General features: G+C 43.5%; 1 protein-coding gene across 9 annotated transcripts in view; it reads left to right on the top strand.

Moving 5' to 3' along the window:
• Positions 1–131: 131 nt before the first annotated feature.
• Positions 132–16,797, top strand: part of Srd5a1 (steroid 5 alpha-reductase 1) — a 79,241-nt gene continuing 62,575 nt past the window's right edge. For 3 of the 9 annotated variants that reach the window (XM_078018495.1, XM_078018494.1, XM_078018493.1), the window contains exon 1: positions 142–646. In XM_078018495.1, coding sequence (XP_077874621.1) covers positions 366–646 — 281 coding nt within the window. In that variant the 5' untranslated portion in view covers positions 142–365. Of the gene's footprint in view, positions 647–16,797 lie in introns of all 9 variants that reach the window. The other 6 variants (XM_078018488.1, XM_078018489.1, XM_078018490.1 and 3 more) reach the window with 6 other exon arrangements.

The following is a 16,797-nucleotide window of genomic DNA, read 5'->3' as shown; positions in this document are numbered from 1 at the left end:
CCCCTGGGGGCGCGGCCGGCTGGATGGGCGGGGTTTCGCGAGGGCCAGGGCGCCGCTCCAGTGGTGTGGGCCGGGGCCGTGGGAGTGCGCGGGCCGGAGGGCGTGGCTCCGGCTTGCGGGCGGGGCTCCAGTTGTGGGGGCGCGGCGCGCCGGGTCCGCAGGTTTGGCGGGTCCTACTGGCCGGCTGGGTGGCGGAGCAGGTGGCTGGTCCCGCTCCCCGACCCGTGCTTCTACCGCGGGCCGGGAGGAGGCCGAGTCGTAGGCGGCGCGCAGGCTTTGCGTAACCAGGCCGCCCGCCCCCTGCTGCCGCCCTATATGGCACCCGCCGCCGCTTCCTGGCATGGAGCGAGCGGCCGCCTGCCGGGATGGAGCTGGCGGAGCCGCGCCTGCTGGACGCGCTCGCCTGCCTAGAGTGCTTCCTGGGCGCCCTGGGCTTCGTGTGGATCTTGCTGGTGGGCGCTCCCTATGGCCGCTACTCGCCGCAGTGGCGGGGCCGCCGCCTTCCCGCGAAGGCCGCCTGGGTCCTGCAGGAGCTGCCCTCGCTGGTCTGGCCGCTCTGCGAGTGCGTCCGCGCGTCCTCGGAGCGCCTCCGCAGCTGGCCCAACCGCATCCTCCTGGCCATGTTCATCGTCCACTACGTGCACCGGTAACGTGCCCCTCTGCCGCGCGCTGCGCCGGCGGTGCGGCTCCCTGTGTCCCGCGACGCCGCAGTTAGTTCAGAAACACTGGGGGTTAGAAAGGGCAGAAAAGGAGAGATGGGGAAAGGCGTTGAGACTTTGACCTGGGAAGTGACAGTCTCATCTTGAGTTCCTCCAGAGGTGGTCTGCAGTTTCTGACCCCAAGACGTGGCGCTGGTGGCCTTAAATCTCTGTTTCAGTTGTGTTACCCTTTGGGATGTTTGGCCCTGGTGGAACGTTTCCCCCAGCCACATGACCCCGCTGCAACTAGAGAACCTGGTCCAAAAATTCATACTCGCACACCAGTTCAGACTTTCTCCAGCACCTTATGCAAGGACTATGGGGATGGCTTTCCAGGCAAGGACGCTAAACATAAGTGCATCTTAAGAGTGACTTCTAGTTTTTTGGGAGTGGGGGGCAGTTGTGAAGATTTTTTAAATGACTATCTGAAGTCTTTAGGTCTAATAAGTTGGGGTTTGTCTGGCTTTTAAACAGCTAAAGCAAATAACTGACCAAAAATTTTAAATCAAAATGTTAATGTTTTCATTCAGGCTCTGAGAAACTGCACAGTTAAAACAATGTGCCTGCATCTGAGAAGGCTGAGTTCAGTTACTGTTGGAAAATAGGCAGGTTAAGCAACCTCTCTGATTTTTTGGAACCTACCTTAAAACACCCACCTCCTAGAAAGGTTGAGAGAATTCAACTTGTATGTGTTTATAAGACTTTTTTTCTCTGCTGGTATCTTACATTCCACTGGAGGAAAAGGACAGAGTTTCAGATCCCGTGACCAGAACAGGTGGCTGGGACCCAGAGGGCTTGCTGTACAGGAGTTAACTGGAGACAGGCACTTTACACCTGACCAACTGCCTCTAAGTTTTCCTTGCAGGAACTTTAAACCAGGCCACAGTTGAATAAAGGCTAAGTGAGTACTACGTAATTTAGGCTCCTAAAGAGTATTCTGTTAAGCAGAGTTATTGTCAGTCTGCTTGATCTATTTTTTTTTTTTTGGTATGTGATAGAGCTTTACTGCAATTTTAATATCAGTGAGACTCCCGTCTATATATACTTTTCAATAAATACATCAGAACTTGTGTTTCTCTACTGGATAAAAGCAAGCTCTGGAGTCAGACTGTTAGATATGTTGACCTAAATAACAGATATGCTCCAAAGATTAATAAATTTGAGAATAGCAGAGCATTGCAGTGAAGTCTGTGTGCTGTAATATACTATATGCATATCCAAAGACGTTCCCTGGGGGAGGTTTTCAAGACACAAAAACAAGGATGATTATGTGAAATATTTTCCAACAATGGTGCTTGACTACAGAGGTCAACAACAAGGGTAGTATCAGCACAAGAATAAACAATTGTTGGACAGACATACTTGCAGAAGTTATATTTTGGGTAAGGTTGTGGTGGCCATTGTTCAAAGTTGTAGGTCTGGCAGTCTTTTTGCTGGTTCTTGGTACTGGGCACATATACATGAGATCTCCTTCCTCAAAGCCTATCTGCTGCGTGATCTGCTGGTGGTGTTTATCGGCTGTATGATCTGCTGGTGGTGTTTATCAGCTGTATGATCTGCTGGTGGTGTTTATCAGCTGCATGATCTGCTGGTGGTGTTTATCAGCTGTATGATATGCTCCTGGTGTTGTTAGGACTTGTCAGAAGTGACTTGTTGCTGATTTAACACCTTCACATTTCTCCCTTTGGGTCAGGCTTTTTCTCTGAGAGCATTGCCACTCGATCATCATGGACTTGGGTTTGATTGTTCCTAGGTGCCAGGACTAGCCTGTCTGGTTGTTGGTTTGGTCTAGTCTGGTCAACACTGAGGAAAGTGTAGGTGAGAAGTCTGTCAACATATGACCACATATTAGCCACATCTGAGCGATAGATAAAGAGGTTTAGAAAAAGTGAATCTCAGACTGTTTAACTGAGTCCACTATTAGTTCATTTTTTCCCCCTATTTTGTAGACATTGGCTATCATCAAAGTCCTGGGCCATCATTATTCTGTTGTACTTCTGTAGAAAGTTGTCAAGCAATAGGTAGGAATTCAAAGTGAAATAATATAAAACAAATCCAACAAAGTGTAACAAATCCAATTACTTAACAATTTAGGGGCCTTGAACCAAGGCATGTGTGAGGCCCTGGAGTTGATTCCCCAGTGCTACACAAACACACAAAATTAAATGTCCAATGGGAACTGTGGTAACCATTGAACCTGTTCGCTTATTGTGAAATATTAACTACAATAGTATCTTATCATGTGATAGCAACAAGGAAAGATTCAGAGGGCAAGGACACTGCATTGTGATAGGGAGAATTGTTCCACCGTCTTGGGAAAAGCTGTCCCCAGGCTGACCAGCCAAACTTCTCATATTGATTTGTAGTTGGAGTCTCTGGTTAAAGCATCAGGTGGTTTGATAAACTTTCTGTGTAGCCTGTACATCAAACACAAGGCTTATTTCTTGAAATTTGTATCAAGCTATATCGTTTCAGCTTTTAGCTCTTTAGAAAAGAGCAGTTCCCGTTCTTAGTTGGAGAATTGTAGCCAGATATTAGGGAAAAAGCTAGAATGATTTAGGATCTAGTCCCATCTAGAGGTAAATAGTAGGAACCCGAAAACAATGAATAAAGATTCAGTCTAGGGCTGGGGATGTGCGGCCCGGTTTTGATCCTCAGCACCACATACCAACAAAGATGTTGTGCTCGCCGAGAACTAAAAAAAAATAATAATAAATATTATTAAAAAAATTCTCTCTCTCTCTCTCTCTCTCTCTCTCTCTCTCTCTCTCTCCCTCTCTCCCTCTCTCCCTCTCTCCCTCTCTCCCCTCTCACTCTCTCTTTAAAAAAAAGATGCAGTCTAATAGTGAGTGTACAGTAGTTTGCTTCTGAAACATAATTTTGTACTTGCAGTCTTAACAAAATTGGAGCAAAAGTAATCAAAGAAAAACTAATTATTTTGCAAAATAAGCTTAGTCTTACCAATTTGGATTATTTACATTAGCTCAGCAGGACATGTGAGTTGCCATTTGTAATCTCAGATTTTGAACCCTCTGAAGGTAGGCTTCAGGTTTCACATGTAGCACCACGATGCCTTAGAGTCCCAGGGACTACAGAAGAGTGACAGTTTTTATTTGCTCACTACAAGGCTGGGAACCCTTGAAGCCAGGAATTCTACACATATTTTCAAATATGGCATTCCAATTGAAGCCATTGTTTCCAATTGTAGACTATAAAGAGAACAGATTCTTACTAAACTTGTACAAATTACTATATTTGCATAAAAAATAAAAGTATGATTAGTTTCTGAATGTTTGAAGTACCAGGTAGGGAAGAAAAATGTGTTTCTGTGTTCACAAAAGCGTACTTTACCAAATTGCTGTAGACTATAAGAAAGATGTTTTCTCAAATCTAGAAGACAAAAGCATTTAAGTTAAAAAGCCAACAACTATTTAAATAAAAAATGTAAAAACGTGTAAATTGTATGAGTTTAGTCCATCTCACATGAGGGGTCCGATTCCGTTTGATCTTGGCTAGTGGTTTCATGAACCCCTCAGTTTCTTCTTTGAGTCCTGGACATTCCTGTTGATTCCATTGATGTTCAGGAGTGCTCTTTAGAGTCTTTCCCAGGGATCCGTGATTGCACACGTGTAGGAAAGAATCAGAACGGGGGATGACGAGAGACTTAGAATAGCCTGCTTAGCATCCTGACAAGAGTTCAGCAGAGGATGAGGAAGTAGTGATTTTCATCACACCCAGGATTTTAAAATACAATCGTCTGACAGCATGACTGACACTAGGAATATCAGAATTCATTACATCAGTAATCTGTCCATACAAATATAACTTTAAAAAAATTTAGCATTGCTTTATTATTTTAAAGTGTTTCCCATTCAACCCAACATTCTAGGTAAGCAGAGTTGGTTTATTACAAAATAAGGTTTGTGTCCCTTTGAGGATGTTTGATGGCCTGTGTTAGTCAGTTTTCCATCCCTGGGACAAAGTACTTGACCTAAGCAACTCACAAGGAGGATAGGTTTATGGTTCATGGTTCAGAGATTCAGTTCATGGTCAGTTGACCATGAAGCCTTGGGTCTATGTGAGGCAGAATATCATGGCAGAGCAAGTGGAGGGGTAAGCAAAGAGAGAGGGCAGGGCCCGGGTCGCACTCTCCCTTTACCCAGTGACCAGTGACCTTCCTTCCACTAGGCCCTTCCATCTAAAGGTTCCAGCACCTCCCAGGGGCACCATCAGCTGGGGACCAAGTCTTTAGCACATGGACCATTAGGGGACACTCGATCCACAGCCCAGCTGGAAAATCTCCGTTAACTCTACATGAAAAGACTCATTTAGAACTTTGATTCTGGGCAGAATGTTCCACGTGTCAATATTTTAGAAACATTCAAGAAAAATAGGGTTAAGATCAATATCAAATAATAATCAATTATTATTAAACAAGAGTGACAAGTAAAATAATTCAGTAGCAAGTAGATGTGAAAAAAAGAGGGCCAATTTTCCTAAGTAACCAAAAACTTATAAAGACACCGTGAAACACAGGAAATTATCTTTTTATGTATATATTTATTATTATTATTTTTTTTTGGTTTTGGTTGGACGCAATACCTTTATTTATTTTTATGTGGTGCTAAGGATCAAATCCAGGGCCTCACACGTGCTACGCGAATGCTCTACTGCTGAGCCACATCCCCAGCCCAGGAAATTATCTTGATATAACAAAATCTTTGTTTCTCAGGTTGGTTACCAAAAGATAGGAAAAAGATCCTCCTGTGGTGTGCTTGCTTCTGTTGGTAAGCCTGGAAGGTACCTGGAAGTCAAGCCTGGTGAGAAGGTGCTGGGGATTAACTAGAGCCTGGAGGAGCATGTGTTGCACTTTAAGAGTGCATGTCAGAATGACAGGTGAGAACCAGCTCCGCTTGCAGCACGGTTCTCAGCACCTCTCATGGAGGTGCATGAAGTCGTCTGGTTTCAGGACAGTATGTCAGGAAAACACATTGTTAGCACCAGGCTGCAGTTGCTAAGCCAGGGCTGGAGAGGAAATCAGAATTCCATAGGAGCTGACTCAAAGCTAAGAGGTACAAAATTCAGCGGAGACTACAAGACCAGAAAAGTTGCCCTGCAGGAGATGGTCGAAATTATAAAGACACCAATTTCAGAATTAGAAATTGAAACCTAGTGCAGGTCGCAGTAGCTCAGTGGTAGAGAACGTGCCTGGAAGGGCCTGGATTGAACCCCCAGCACTCTAAAGGAAGCAGAGAAGAGCTCCTGTGCATCTTCATGGAGAACAGATAGGCATTTCCAGAAAACCTATATCTTTAAACAGAACACTAGATTCTGATTTTGTATTGGTGTGTTAATGCTCAAGTTTTAGAAAAACCTGTGAACGTTTTTCTCTACTTAGCGCCAACTTATCATACACAGAGTTTCTCTCATAAGAATTCATCCTTCTCAAACCTCCCACTCCACCATCTGCCCAGACCCGCTTCATCTCTAGCTTTGCCCTGTATTTATTTTTTCCCATTTTAGAACAATCTAGTTGATACCAAAAGCTTGGTCCTTGTCCCCAATGCTTAGGACAAAGTTTTAAGAAAACAGAAAAAAAAGAGTTTAATTGCTTTACTAGCAAACAGGGAAGCAAGGGGCTCTGTCATAGAGGCTGCCGGTCTCACTTCCCGGGGAACCGAGGGCTCACAAGGGGCTGTGGGGGCTGTTCTCCCAGCATCATTATTAGCAGATCCAATTACTGGTTGTCGTGCTAGGTCTAGTTTCTTTAAGCTTGTGGATAGTGAGCACACAGTAGGACAGGAGGAAGTGTACCCCTGCTTCCCAGCAGCTAGGGAGGGATTGAGAGAAAGAGGGAACAAAACCTGCCAGTTTTAAAACAATCCCCCAGTGGTTGAGCAGCAAGGTTTACCTTCAGAAGATGAAAAGGACCCTGTTACGTGACAGAGGCCCTGTGCACAGGGTTCTGCTTGGACTATAACCTTCATCCTCCCACACAGAATTCCCTCCCCTGTCCCACCCCTTTCTCACACACACATACACTATCCTTGTAACATTTTAACTTATCAAAAGTGCATCCTGATACCTACCCCTGTTTTCACATCTCTTTCCAACTTGTATGTTCCTTTCTGTCTTGTTTTTATTTCCTTCCTTAAATTTACATTTTGAAAAGCTTTTTTAAAAACACTCCCTTTTAGACATGACACTTTTCTTTGATAAATGAACTTAATTTGTCATCAATCCATCTTAATTTTCTTACATTCTTTGCATATAGAATTACAATTTTAATAATTTTTAATTCTTACTAGCTTTAGTTTCCAGTGAAGACCCAAAAGGAAAATAGTCAGTCTTGAATTGTTTGTTTTCAACCAGATTTATGTCTAGAAACACCTGCTCCCTCCCACTTGTTCGGTGTGGAACAGGGACATGGGGATAAAGGCTTCTCTGTGAATTCAGGTTTAGACTTTTATGAGTATCTTACTTAATTTCGCATAACAACTGTAACATTCCAAGTTACAGGGAAAGTTCACTTATAAACATTTATCTCATTTATGTTCACCTTATGAAAACTTGGGTATTAGAAAAATTCTTTTAGCGAAGTTGCTGCGCCTGACACACAGAACAGTGGATGTTGCATTGTGCTCTTGTTCGCACATTTATTTTTAGGTAAAACTTACACCTCATGACCTTAAGCATCTCACGGAGAAACCCCAGCAAGGATGTATGCTAACACAGTTCAGAGGACACTTTCATTTTTACTGATCATTGTGCCACATCCTAATTTCTACAGAGCTCCACAGAAGTGACTCCATTTTGATTCTGATGGCCTTTACAGCCCATCACTTGTGACCTGGGAGAAGTTACTGAACCATGTGCGCCAGGGTTTCCCCACCTCAAAACAGGCACAGGGATGGCACTGCCTGGCATGCATATTACACCAGGCGAGTCCCTGGGCTGCCTGTGTGGAAGGACCCATCCAGTGCTCAGTACTTGGCCTTGCTCTGTGGTGGGCACATCCTGCATGTACTCTGTATGGTTCATGCACACGGCTGCCAGCTGCAGTGCCAGTGAAGACCTCTGCAGGCGTGGTGGTGGAAACTAAGGGGGCACTTCCTAGAGTCTTGTGTCAGTGGAGGCCTCGGGATGGGAGGCATCCCTCAAATGGAAGAGTGAACACTGACTGCCCCCCAAAGACCCAGAGTCGTCCCTAGAGTGGTACAACCTGAATAGATCCTTGGGCGCAGGCAAGACCGCACAGAGCAGGTGTGGGACCAGGGCTGCTGAATGCGGGACTGCTGGTATTGAAGCCCCTGATCCCTGAACTAGTGGGTTAAAACGCCATTCCAAGAGGATTTGCTGGGCCAGGTGTAGTTTTTAAAACTGCTGTATATGTTGCACAGAGCCCGTGTGGTTCAGGGACACTGGTGTTGTCCAAAAAGACAAGAACATTTTCCGTCTTACCCAAGCAACTAACTTATTAAATAGTCATTTGACCTGAGTTGGCGAGAACTTGGAAGAGACCTGGGGTGGAAACAGCTTTTGGCACTGGTGATAAGCCCTCTTCGCTGGCCTTGCAAACTTTAGAGAGCCCCTCCACCTGGACAGAGCACCACAGATGATACAGGACCCAGCACAAGAACAGAAGAAACCAAGCCCAGGTGGGCACGGGGACACCAAGAGGGCAGCAGGTGGGCTGAGGTCTAGAGCCAGGTCCTGAGGCTGGCCACAGGCAGGGGCATCCAGTGGTGGCTGCAGAATGAAAGTTCTTCCAAGAGCCAGTGACAGTACCTGGACAAGGAAGATGGACCATAATCTCAAAGAGGGAGGGCAAATAAGGGGCGGGTGTGTTTACTTCTGGGATAAGGGACCCTGCCTGCTGATGTGCTTGCTCAGCCCACGTGCTGAGGGCGATTGGTGGGCCTGGCAGAGACAAGAGGCTTCCTTAGGTCTAGAGGAGTGCCAGGCAGGGGGTGGACCTGGGCAGGATCTTTTGACCTATTGAATACCAGGGAATAAAGGGCAGCCTGCCTGGAAGAGGAGAGGGTATGGTGTGATGAGGAGCAATCTGTGGAGGGCCTGTCCAGTCCCCCAAGGATGGCAAAGGACTTTTCGGGGGATGTCTTTAATATGTGACATGCAGTGGCCCTCAGTAGTTGTAACTGTCCCCTGCATTCTGTCGGTGCTGAGGCCTCTTCTTCCTGCCCCCTGCAGGGTGTTTGGGTCTTGAGGACAGACACAGCTTCCTCCCTTCTGTCCTGGGTCTTTCTGAGCAAGGAGCAGTGTCTGATGTGCTGCCAGCTACCTCAGACAGGTGCTTCCTCACAGCCTCTTAGCTGGCCTCCCAGGTTTCCATGTAGGTGAGTGCATGAGGATTACGTGAGTGACCTTGACCCCAAGCATCAGTAATGAGGGTGGCGTCTGCCCAAGATGAAGCACTCTGCAGTTGGGCAGGCATCTTGCCCAGGGTTTCCTGTGCAGGATGGAGTGGCTCCTGTCACGCTGTGGTCTGGTGACAGGGGGCCTCCTGTTGGGCAGCCAGTGGCAGGCAGAACCCTCCCTCTGCTCTCCTGCTTGCCTGAGACTGAGCTCGGGTTGCAGCAGCACTCCCTCCCCTGCCTCCCTGTGCTCCCCTCTGCCTCCATGCTCTTCTCTCCTGGGCCAGCTCCTCCTCACCTGCTCGCTCTCCTGCTGCACTTCCTCCTCTTCCCCCTGCTCCTTCTCCACTCTCACCTCTAAACCTGGTCACCTGACATTGGCAGTGGTGTCCTGGTGGTACTACTCCAGCTCACCGCAGCTCTGCATGTGTCCCTGGGTAGCTGCTGGCCCCACAGACTCATGTTCTGCATCTCCTCCTGCTGGCAGGTCAGCTGGGGCCTTCTCTGACCAGCTGCTCTGGCTCATGGCTCTCCCCTCCCACCCTCAGCACTGACTTTATCAGAGGGTTATTTCTTCACTGAGCTACAAAGAGGCTGAGCACGAGGTACTGATGCCATGGCTCTCCCTTGGTGGCCACCTTTATTATGGCTGGCTGTGGTCAGAGGTCTTCAAATGGCCCCAGTATGCAGGGGTTCAAATGCCCAAGTCCTGACATCTACACCAAGGTCTGTTCTCAGCCATAGCCACGTGGATCTTGATTCCCTTATTCCTGATTTTGGTGCCTCCAAGAATCTTACTGCTTCTGACTCATGTTTCTCCGGTGAAACTTAATGTCCCTTCAGAGAAACCTCAGTGTTTTGTTTTTTGCTTTTTGTTTGTTTGCTACTAGAGATTGAGCCCAAGGACACTGACCCTCATCCCCAGCCCTTTAATTTTTTAAATTTTTTATTTTGAGACAATGTCTCCCTAAGTTGCTTAGGACCTCATTAAGTTGCTGAGGCTGGCCTTGAACTTGCCTCCTAAGTCGCTGGGATTGTGGACATGTACCACCGTGCCACTTTTAAACATGTCATGTGACATGTGTGGTGCTAAAAAAGCAGGGAACTGAGAGAGTATTAAACTAAGGGTATTTAAGGGTATCAAAAGATAAATGTGAGTGCACTGAATTTTTAAAGACTATTTGAGCAGACAACAATTCATGAATCAGAGAGCTTCAACTCCCTGGTGGTTAGGACCCCCCTGAAGGGGCATGAAGGGAAAACTTTTATTAAGTGTCCCAGAAGCAAGACAAAGAGAATATTGATTGTTTAGAGTGGAAAGTCCCTTGTTAGCGGTTAGTTGGTGGTTTCTGATTGGTCAGATCTCCTGTTAGTAGTTAGGTGATGGTTTCTGATTGGTTGAGTTTCCAGTTAGAGGTTAGTTGGTAGTTTCTAGTTGGTCAAGTCTAATTTTAACTGTTTACACTGAACTCGGTTTGGTTTTGTGAATATAAGAATATAAGAATCCTAAGAACTGGAACTGTCTGAGCCTAGTGTCTTCCCAGTTAATTGTGTTTATCAAGGCATACTGACTCCTCGGCCCTGACCTTGTGGATCCAAATGATCTGAGGGAGGAAAATATCTTTTATGTTAAGTGTAGAAGCGTGAAAAGCAAAATATTCATTGTGACCATAATGTTGTCTCGAAAAAGCCAAGTGCATATTTAAGCCTTACATAGTGAGGTCTGTGCAGTTTCACCATTACTGCAGAAGTGTTCAATGTCAGGCCTGTTGAGAGCTTAGGTGTCAGTTTGTTGAGGAAAAAAAGTAATAGCATTATTATCCGTTTCAAAATTTAAAATGGTTAGATCTAGGCTGTGATGGTGGTTCACTGGTAGAACACTTGCCTGGCATGCATGAGGCCAGTACAGCCCCCCCCCCCAAAAAAAAGGACTGTCAGAATATGGTAACTAAGATGAACCTGGCGCTAAACCATTCATAGACGACCTTTTCGTATGTGGCAGAGCAGCTCCCTCGCTGCGATCTGTTGAAAGTCAGCCCTGGACACAAGGGTTTGTCACTCACCGGCGGGGCGAGTGTGGTGGGACTGGGTGCGCTCCTGTCCTCCTGTCTTCCTCTCTCGCCCCTCCCACCTGCCACCGCCCTGCCCGGTCCGTGCTGGGGGTAGGTGGTGGCAGCGCACTTCCCAGCAGTTCCCAGCACCAGACTTAGAAAGCATGAAGCTCGCTCCTCAGTGAAGTGGGTAACTAAGAGAAGTCACTGAAATTTAAGACTGGACAGCAAAGAATCCCCATGGACACAGAAATTTGGAAACATTGGACATAATATAAGAAATAGCCCATTAGAGACCTGCCCCCTTCACTGAGTGGAGGGGCGTGCAGGCAGAGGGAGGACAGCAGCATTAAAAAAAAAAAAAAGTGGCCTGTGGAATACAGAGGGAGCTGATCTTAATGGACCAGAGTTGGTGGGGGAAGTTGTTGAGTGGAAAGCAACAAAAATTACTCAGCCCACAGGCATATAGCTCAGCGGGAGCCAGGGTGCAGTTGCTGTGACTGTAGACTGTACAGTGAACAATGTAGTAGACACCTTGTGTTTAATGCCTGATCTGGCTCCTGGTTTTTATTGTTGGTACTGATGTCAAATGCTGGCCTCGGCATTCCTGTAGAGGTGGCCATAAGTTTTATAGGTGTCAAAGTAGACACTGGACAGATCTTAGGCTGCACATGTGTTGCTGTCATGAGTGCTACCCCTGGCTCGCCCTCCCTCTAGGAAGGCTGGGAGTGATCAGTACACTTCAGGTCCACAGAGTAGAGATTCTGCTGCTGAGCAGTACTCACAGCTCAGCCAAGCAATAGCAAATCTAACAAAGATCTAGCCCCACCTGAACCTCAAAAATACTTCAACACATAGAAGTAGGGAGACAAAAACCTCAAACCCTCAAACAGTCCCCAAGTAGGAACAAATAGAAGGGGACCTCCGATCCTACTCCTGAACATCTGCTTGTAATCAGAAATAGAGAAGTCCCAAAAGAAAAAAGATAACCACACATAAAAGGACACATATGTAAAAAAGTAAGGGGAGTCTATCTCAATTGATGCGCAAGTCTGAGCTTTCTGAAAACTTGAGGAAACAGGCAAATCTGCCCCCCAAAATTCACAGTACCCCATTAAAGAATCCCACAGATATGGAAGTGGATGAAATTTCAGAGGAACTCTAAAAAACAGATTATTAAAATGTTCAATGAAGTTAAAGAAGAACTAAGAAATGAATTGAGAGAGCAAATATAGGAGATAAAAGACCATTTCGTTAAAGAATTAGACTATGAAAAGAAACCAAGCAGAATGCCTAGAAATGAAGGACGTAATGAATCAAATTTAAAATTCACTTGAAGGCATCATCAACAGATTAGATTGTGTAAAAAATAGAACTATAGATCTTCAGCAGAACTTCAGGCCTTGAAGACAGGGTATGTGATCTTGAATATACAGTATGCAATAAAGGAAAATAAAAATAAAAACCCTGATCAGAATATTCAAGAGCTCTGAGACAGCACAAAGAGAAGAAACCTGAGAGTCGCTGAGATAGAAGAGAACTCGGAGATACAGGCTAAAGGCATTAAGAACATTTTCAGTGAGTTAGTAACAAAAAGCTTTCTATATATTAGAAATGAGCTAGGGTCCACAGATATATATAGGACCCCTAGATAGATAATATCATAACAGAACCTTTCAAAGTCGTAATCAAAATGCCTAACATAGAAAATAAGGAAAGAATATTGAAAGCTAAAAGAGAAAATCATCAAGTCACATTTGGAGGTAAACTAAAAGTCTCACCTCTGACTTCTCATCTCAGACCCTAAAATCAAGGAGGGCCTGGAATGAAATATTCCAAGCTCTAAAAGAAAACAATTGCCAGCCAATATTGCTATATCCAGCAAAATTGATGTCTTTCAAAATTGATGGAAAAATAAAAATTTTCTATGATAAGGATAAACTAAAAGAATTTGTGATCACTACAAAGAATACTAAAAGATAAACAGCACACAGAGGAACCAAACACCAAATAGATGATCTACCAAACAGATGGAGATCATAGAAGAGCAACGAACTAAATGAAAATTAAGACAGAATTAGATATAGTAAACAAACAAAAATGTCAGGAAACAACAAACACACAGAGTAACACCGAATGAAAATGTTCTCAACTATCAAATTTAAAGACATAGATTAGCAGAATGAATTAAGAAATAAGATCCAACTGTATGCTGTTTACAGGAGTCTCATTTCATAGGCAGACACCCATAGATTAAGAGTGAAAGAATGGAAAAAAAATATTCCATTCAGATGGGGTCAGGAAACAAGCAGGAGTAGCTACTTTTCTCATATCTGACAAAGCCGATTTCAAGCAAAAATTAATCCAAAGAGACAAGGCAGTTACATACTAGTAAAGGGAATGATCCAACAAGAAGATTTGACAACAGCGAATATATATGCCCCTAACATCAGTGAACCTAATTACATTTAAAAAATGCTTCTTGACATTTAATCCCAGATAAACCCCAAAACAATAATAAAGGGTGATTTCAACATACCCATATTACCAATATATAGGTCATCCAAATGTAAAAGCAATAAAGATATTTCCAACCTAAATACTGTAAATCAAATGGACCTCACAGATATTAGAGAATGTTTCACTCTAGAACAGCTGAATTTACCTTCCTCTTAGCAGCTCATGGAACCTTTTCCAAAACAGACCACGTTCACAGTGTTTTATATCACAATGTAAGTCTTAGTTAATATGAATTTTAAAAATCCATAGAATCATGTGCATCCTATCAAATTATAATGGAATGAAACTAGAGATTAATGGGAAGAAAAATAATAGAAACAACATAAACACTTGGAGATTGAAAGATACACTTTTAAATGAAGAATGGATGATAGAAGAAATGAGAGAGAAATCAAGAAATTCTTAGAAACAAGTGAGAACAGATATGCAACATATGGAATTCTCTGGGACAGTATGAAAGCAGTTCTAAGAAGAAAAATAGGATTGAGTGCCGTTAGGGAGCAGCAAATGAATCATGGGTCTTGAACTGCCTAGAGAGAGAGGCAATACTTCTCTTGGGAATTTCACAGTATAAAGGTGCCAATGGAAGATTGCTTAATTGCTGTGGTAATGCCCTCTTCAAAGGGGACTTCTGTGTCAGCCCCAGAATTTATCAGTTCATGACCTAATGTTCAAATACCAGGCACCCTGGGGTATAGAATTGTGGGTGTAGGCTGATAACTGTCATTGAACTGTTCATACCTTTGCCCTCAGTTCTGTTTGTTTTAAAGTAACTTTCTCACAGTAAATCCCTTTGATTTTAAAACCTATATAAGAAATGTGCCGAGCTTGCTCGTAGTCAATCTTCCTCCATCGGAGGTTGGCTGAACCGCTGGGCCCTGCTTTTTCTCTACTTTTGTGTGGGTTGGTCTGTTCTAAGTCCGCTCACCACCCAGTTTGGTAACCTGAATAAACGGCCTTGAAGGAATGCGGCAAAGTGCCTACATTAAAAAAAAAAATCCAAAATAAATAAGTTTATGCTCTACCTCAAGGACTTAGAAAAGGAAGAACAAACTAATTCCAAATCAGTAGAAGACAGAAAATAATTAAGACTATAACAAAAATCAATGAAATTGAGAATGAAACACAGGGTCACTGTAACTAAGAATTGGTTCTTTGAAAAGATAAATAAGATTGATAAATCCTTAGCCAAACTAACCAAAAGAAAGAGTGAGAAGACCCAAATAAACAATATTAGAGATGAAAAACGAAGGGAGATATCACCACAGACACTTCTGAAATCCAGAGAATCTTCAGAAACTTGAAAATTTATGCTCCAATAAACTGGAGAATCTAGAAGACATTGACAAATTTCTAGACACATATGACATGCCCAGATTGAACTAGAAATTGAACAGAAAACCTAAACAGACCAATGTCAAGTAATGGAATTGAAACAGCAATTAAAAGCCCTTCAACAAAGAGAAGCCCAGAACCAGACAGATTCTCAGCTGAGTTTTACTAGACCTTAAAGGACTAACACCAGTCCTTCTCAAACTGAAAGGAACAGTTTTGGGGATGTAGCTCAGGGTAGAGTGCCTGCCTAGCATGTGCGAGGCACTGGGTTTGATCCTCAGCACCACATAAAAATAAATAAAACACAGATATTGTGTTTATATTTTTAACTAAAAAAAAATTAAAACATGCATTCTGTGAAAACAGTATAACCCTGATATCTTAACCAGACAAAGACATCAAGAAAGAAAACTATAGATGATGAACACAGATGCAGAAATTCTTAGTAAAATATTAGCAAACCACCTTCAGAAACACATCAAGAAGATAATGCACCTGATCAAGTGGGTTTCCTCTCGGGTGAAAACTTGGCTCAACCTATGTAGATCATTAACTGGAATCCACCTGCTAAATGCAACTAAGGACAAGAGTCATATGGTCATCCCAATACCAGCTGAAAGGACCTTTGAAAATCCAGCACCCATTCATGTTATCCCTGGAGAAACTAGGGATAAAGGGAACTTTCCTCAACATTATAGAGACAATATGTGACAAAGAGTGAGGAAAACCCGACAGCATCTCCTCTCAAATCAGGAACAAGACAGTGATGTGCACTCTCACCACAATTATTCAATATAGATTTAGAGAAGGAAATTAAATGGATACAAATAGGAAAAGAAGAAGTCAGACATGTACAATTAAACCTATATTGAATGACTCTCACCAAATCTTTATATTGAATTAATGGGCATCAGAGAAGTTAAATCTATTTAGTTGTGCCATGATCCTGTGATTCTGTATCTAGAAGGCCAAAAATTCAATACAAAACTCCACCAAAAGACTTGATAAATGAATTCAACAAAGTAGCAGGATACACACTCAACACCCATGCATCAATAGCTTCCATCAGTGATTCTTCTGAGAAAGAAATTAGAAAAACCATCTTGTTTGCAATGACCTGAAAAAATAAGATACTTGGAAATTAATCTATCCAAGGAAGTGAAAGCGCTCTACAAAGAACATTATAGAATAATATTAAAGACAGACACTGAAGATCTTAGAAGATAGAAGGATCTCCCATGTTCTTGAATAGGCAAAATTCATATTGCCAAAATGGCTGTACTAGCAAAAGCAATATACAGATTCGATGCACTCCCCATCAAAACACCAATGACATTCTTCACAGAACTAGAAAAAAACCAGTCTTAAATTCATTGCAAGAATAACAGACCCAGAATAGCCAAAGCAATTCTGAGCAAGAAGAGTGAAACTGGAGACATCACAATACCTGACTCAAATTATTCTACTGAGCTATAGTTACAAAACCAGCATCTTATAGGCATAAAAACAGATATGACCAATGGAACAGAGTAGAAAACACAGAAACCCCCTTCCCGCCTCCCACACAGCCATCTGATGCTTGACGAAGATACAAAAAAATCTAAATTGGAGGAAAGATAGCCTTTTAAACACATGGGGAAAACTGGAGAAACTGGGGAAAAAAACTGGATCCATATGTAGAAAAATAAAACTAGACCCCTACCTCTCAGCCTTCACAAAACTCAAATCAAAATGGACTTAGGAATTAGACCAGAAACTTTACAACTGCTAAAAGAAAACACAGGGTCAATTCTTCATTATAGAGATGCAGGTGATTTC

Source organism: Ictidomys tridecemlineatus, chromosome 1 (assembly GCF_052094955.1).
Source record: "Ictidomys tridecemlineatus isolate mIctTri1 chromosome 1, mIctTri1.hap1, whole genome shotgun sequence".
Taxonomy (NCBI): domain Eukaryota; kingdom Metazoa; phylum Chordata; class Mammalia; order Rodentia; family Sciuridae; genus Ictidomys; species Ictidomys tridecemlineatus.
This window is presented reverse-complemented; position numbering and strand designations above follow the sequence as displayed.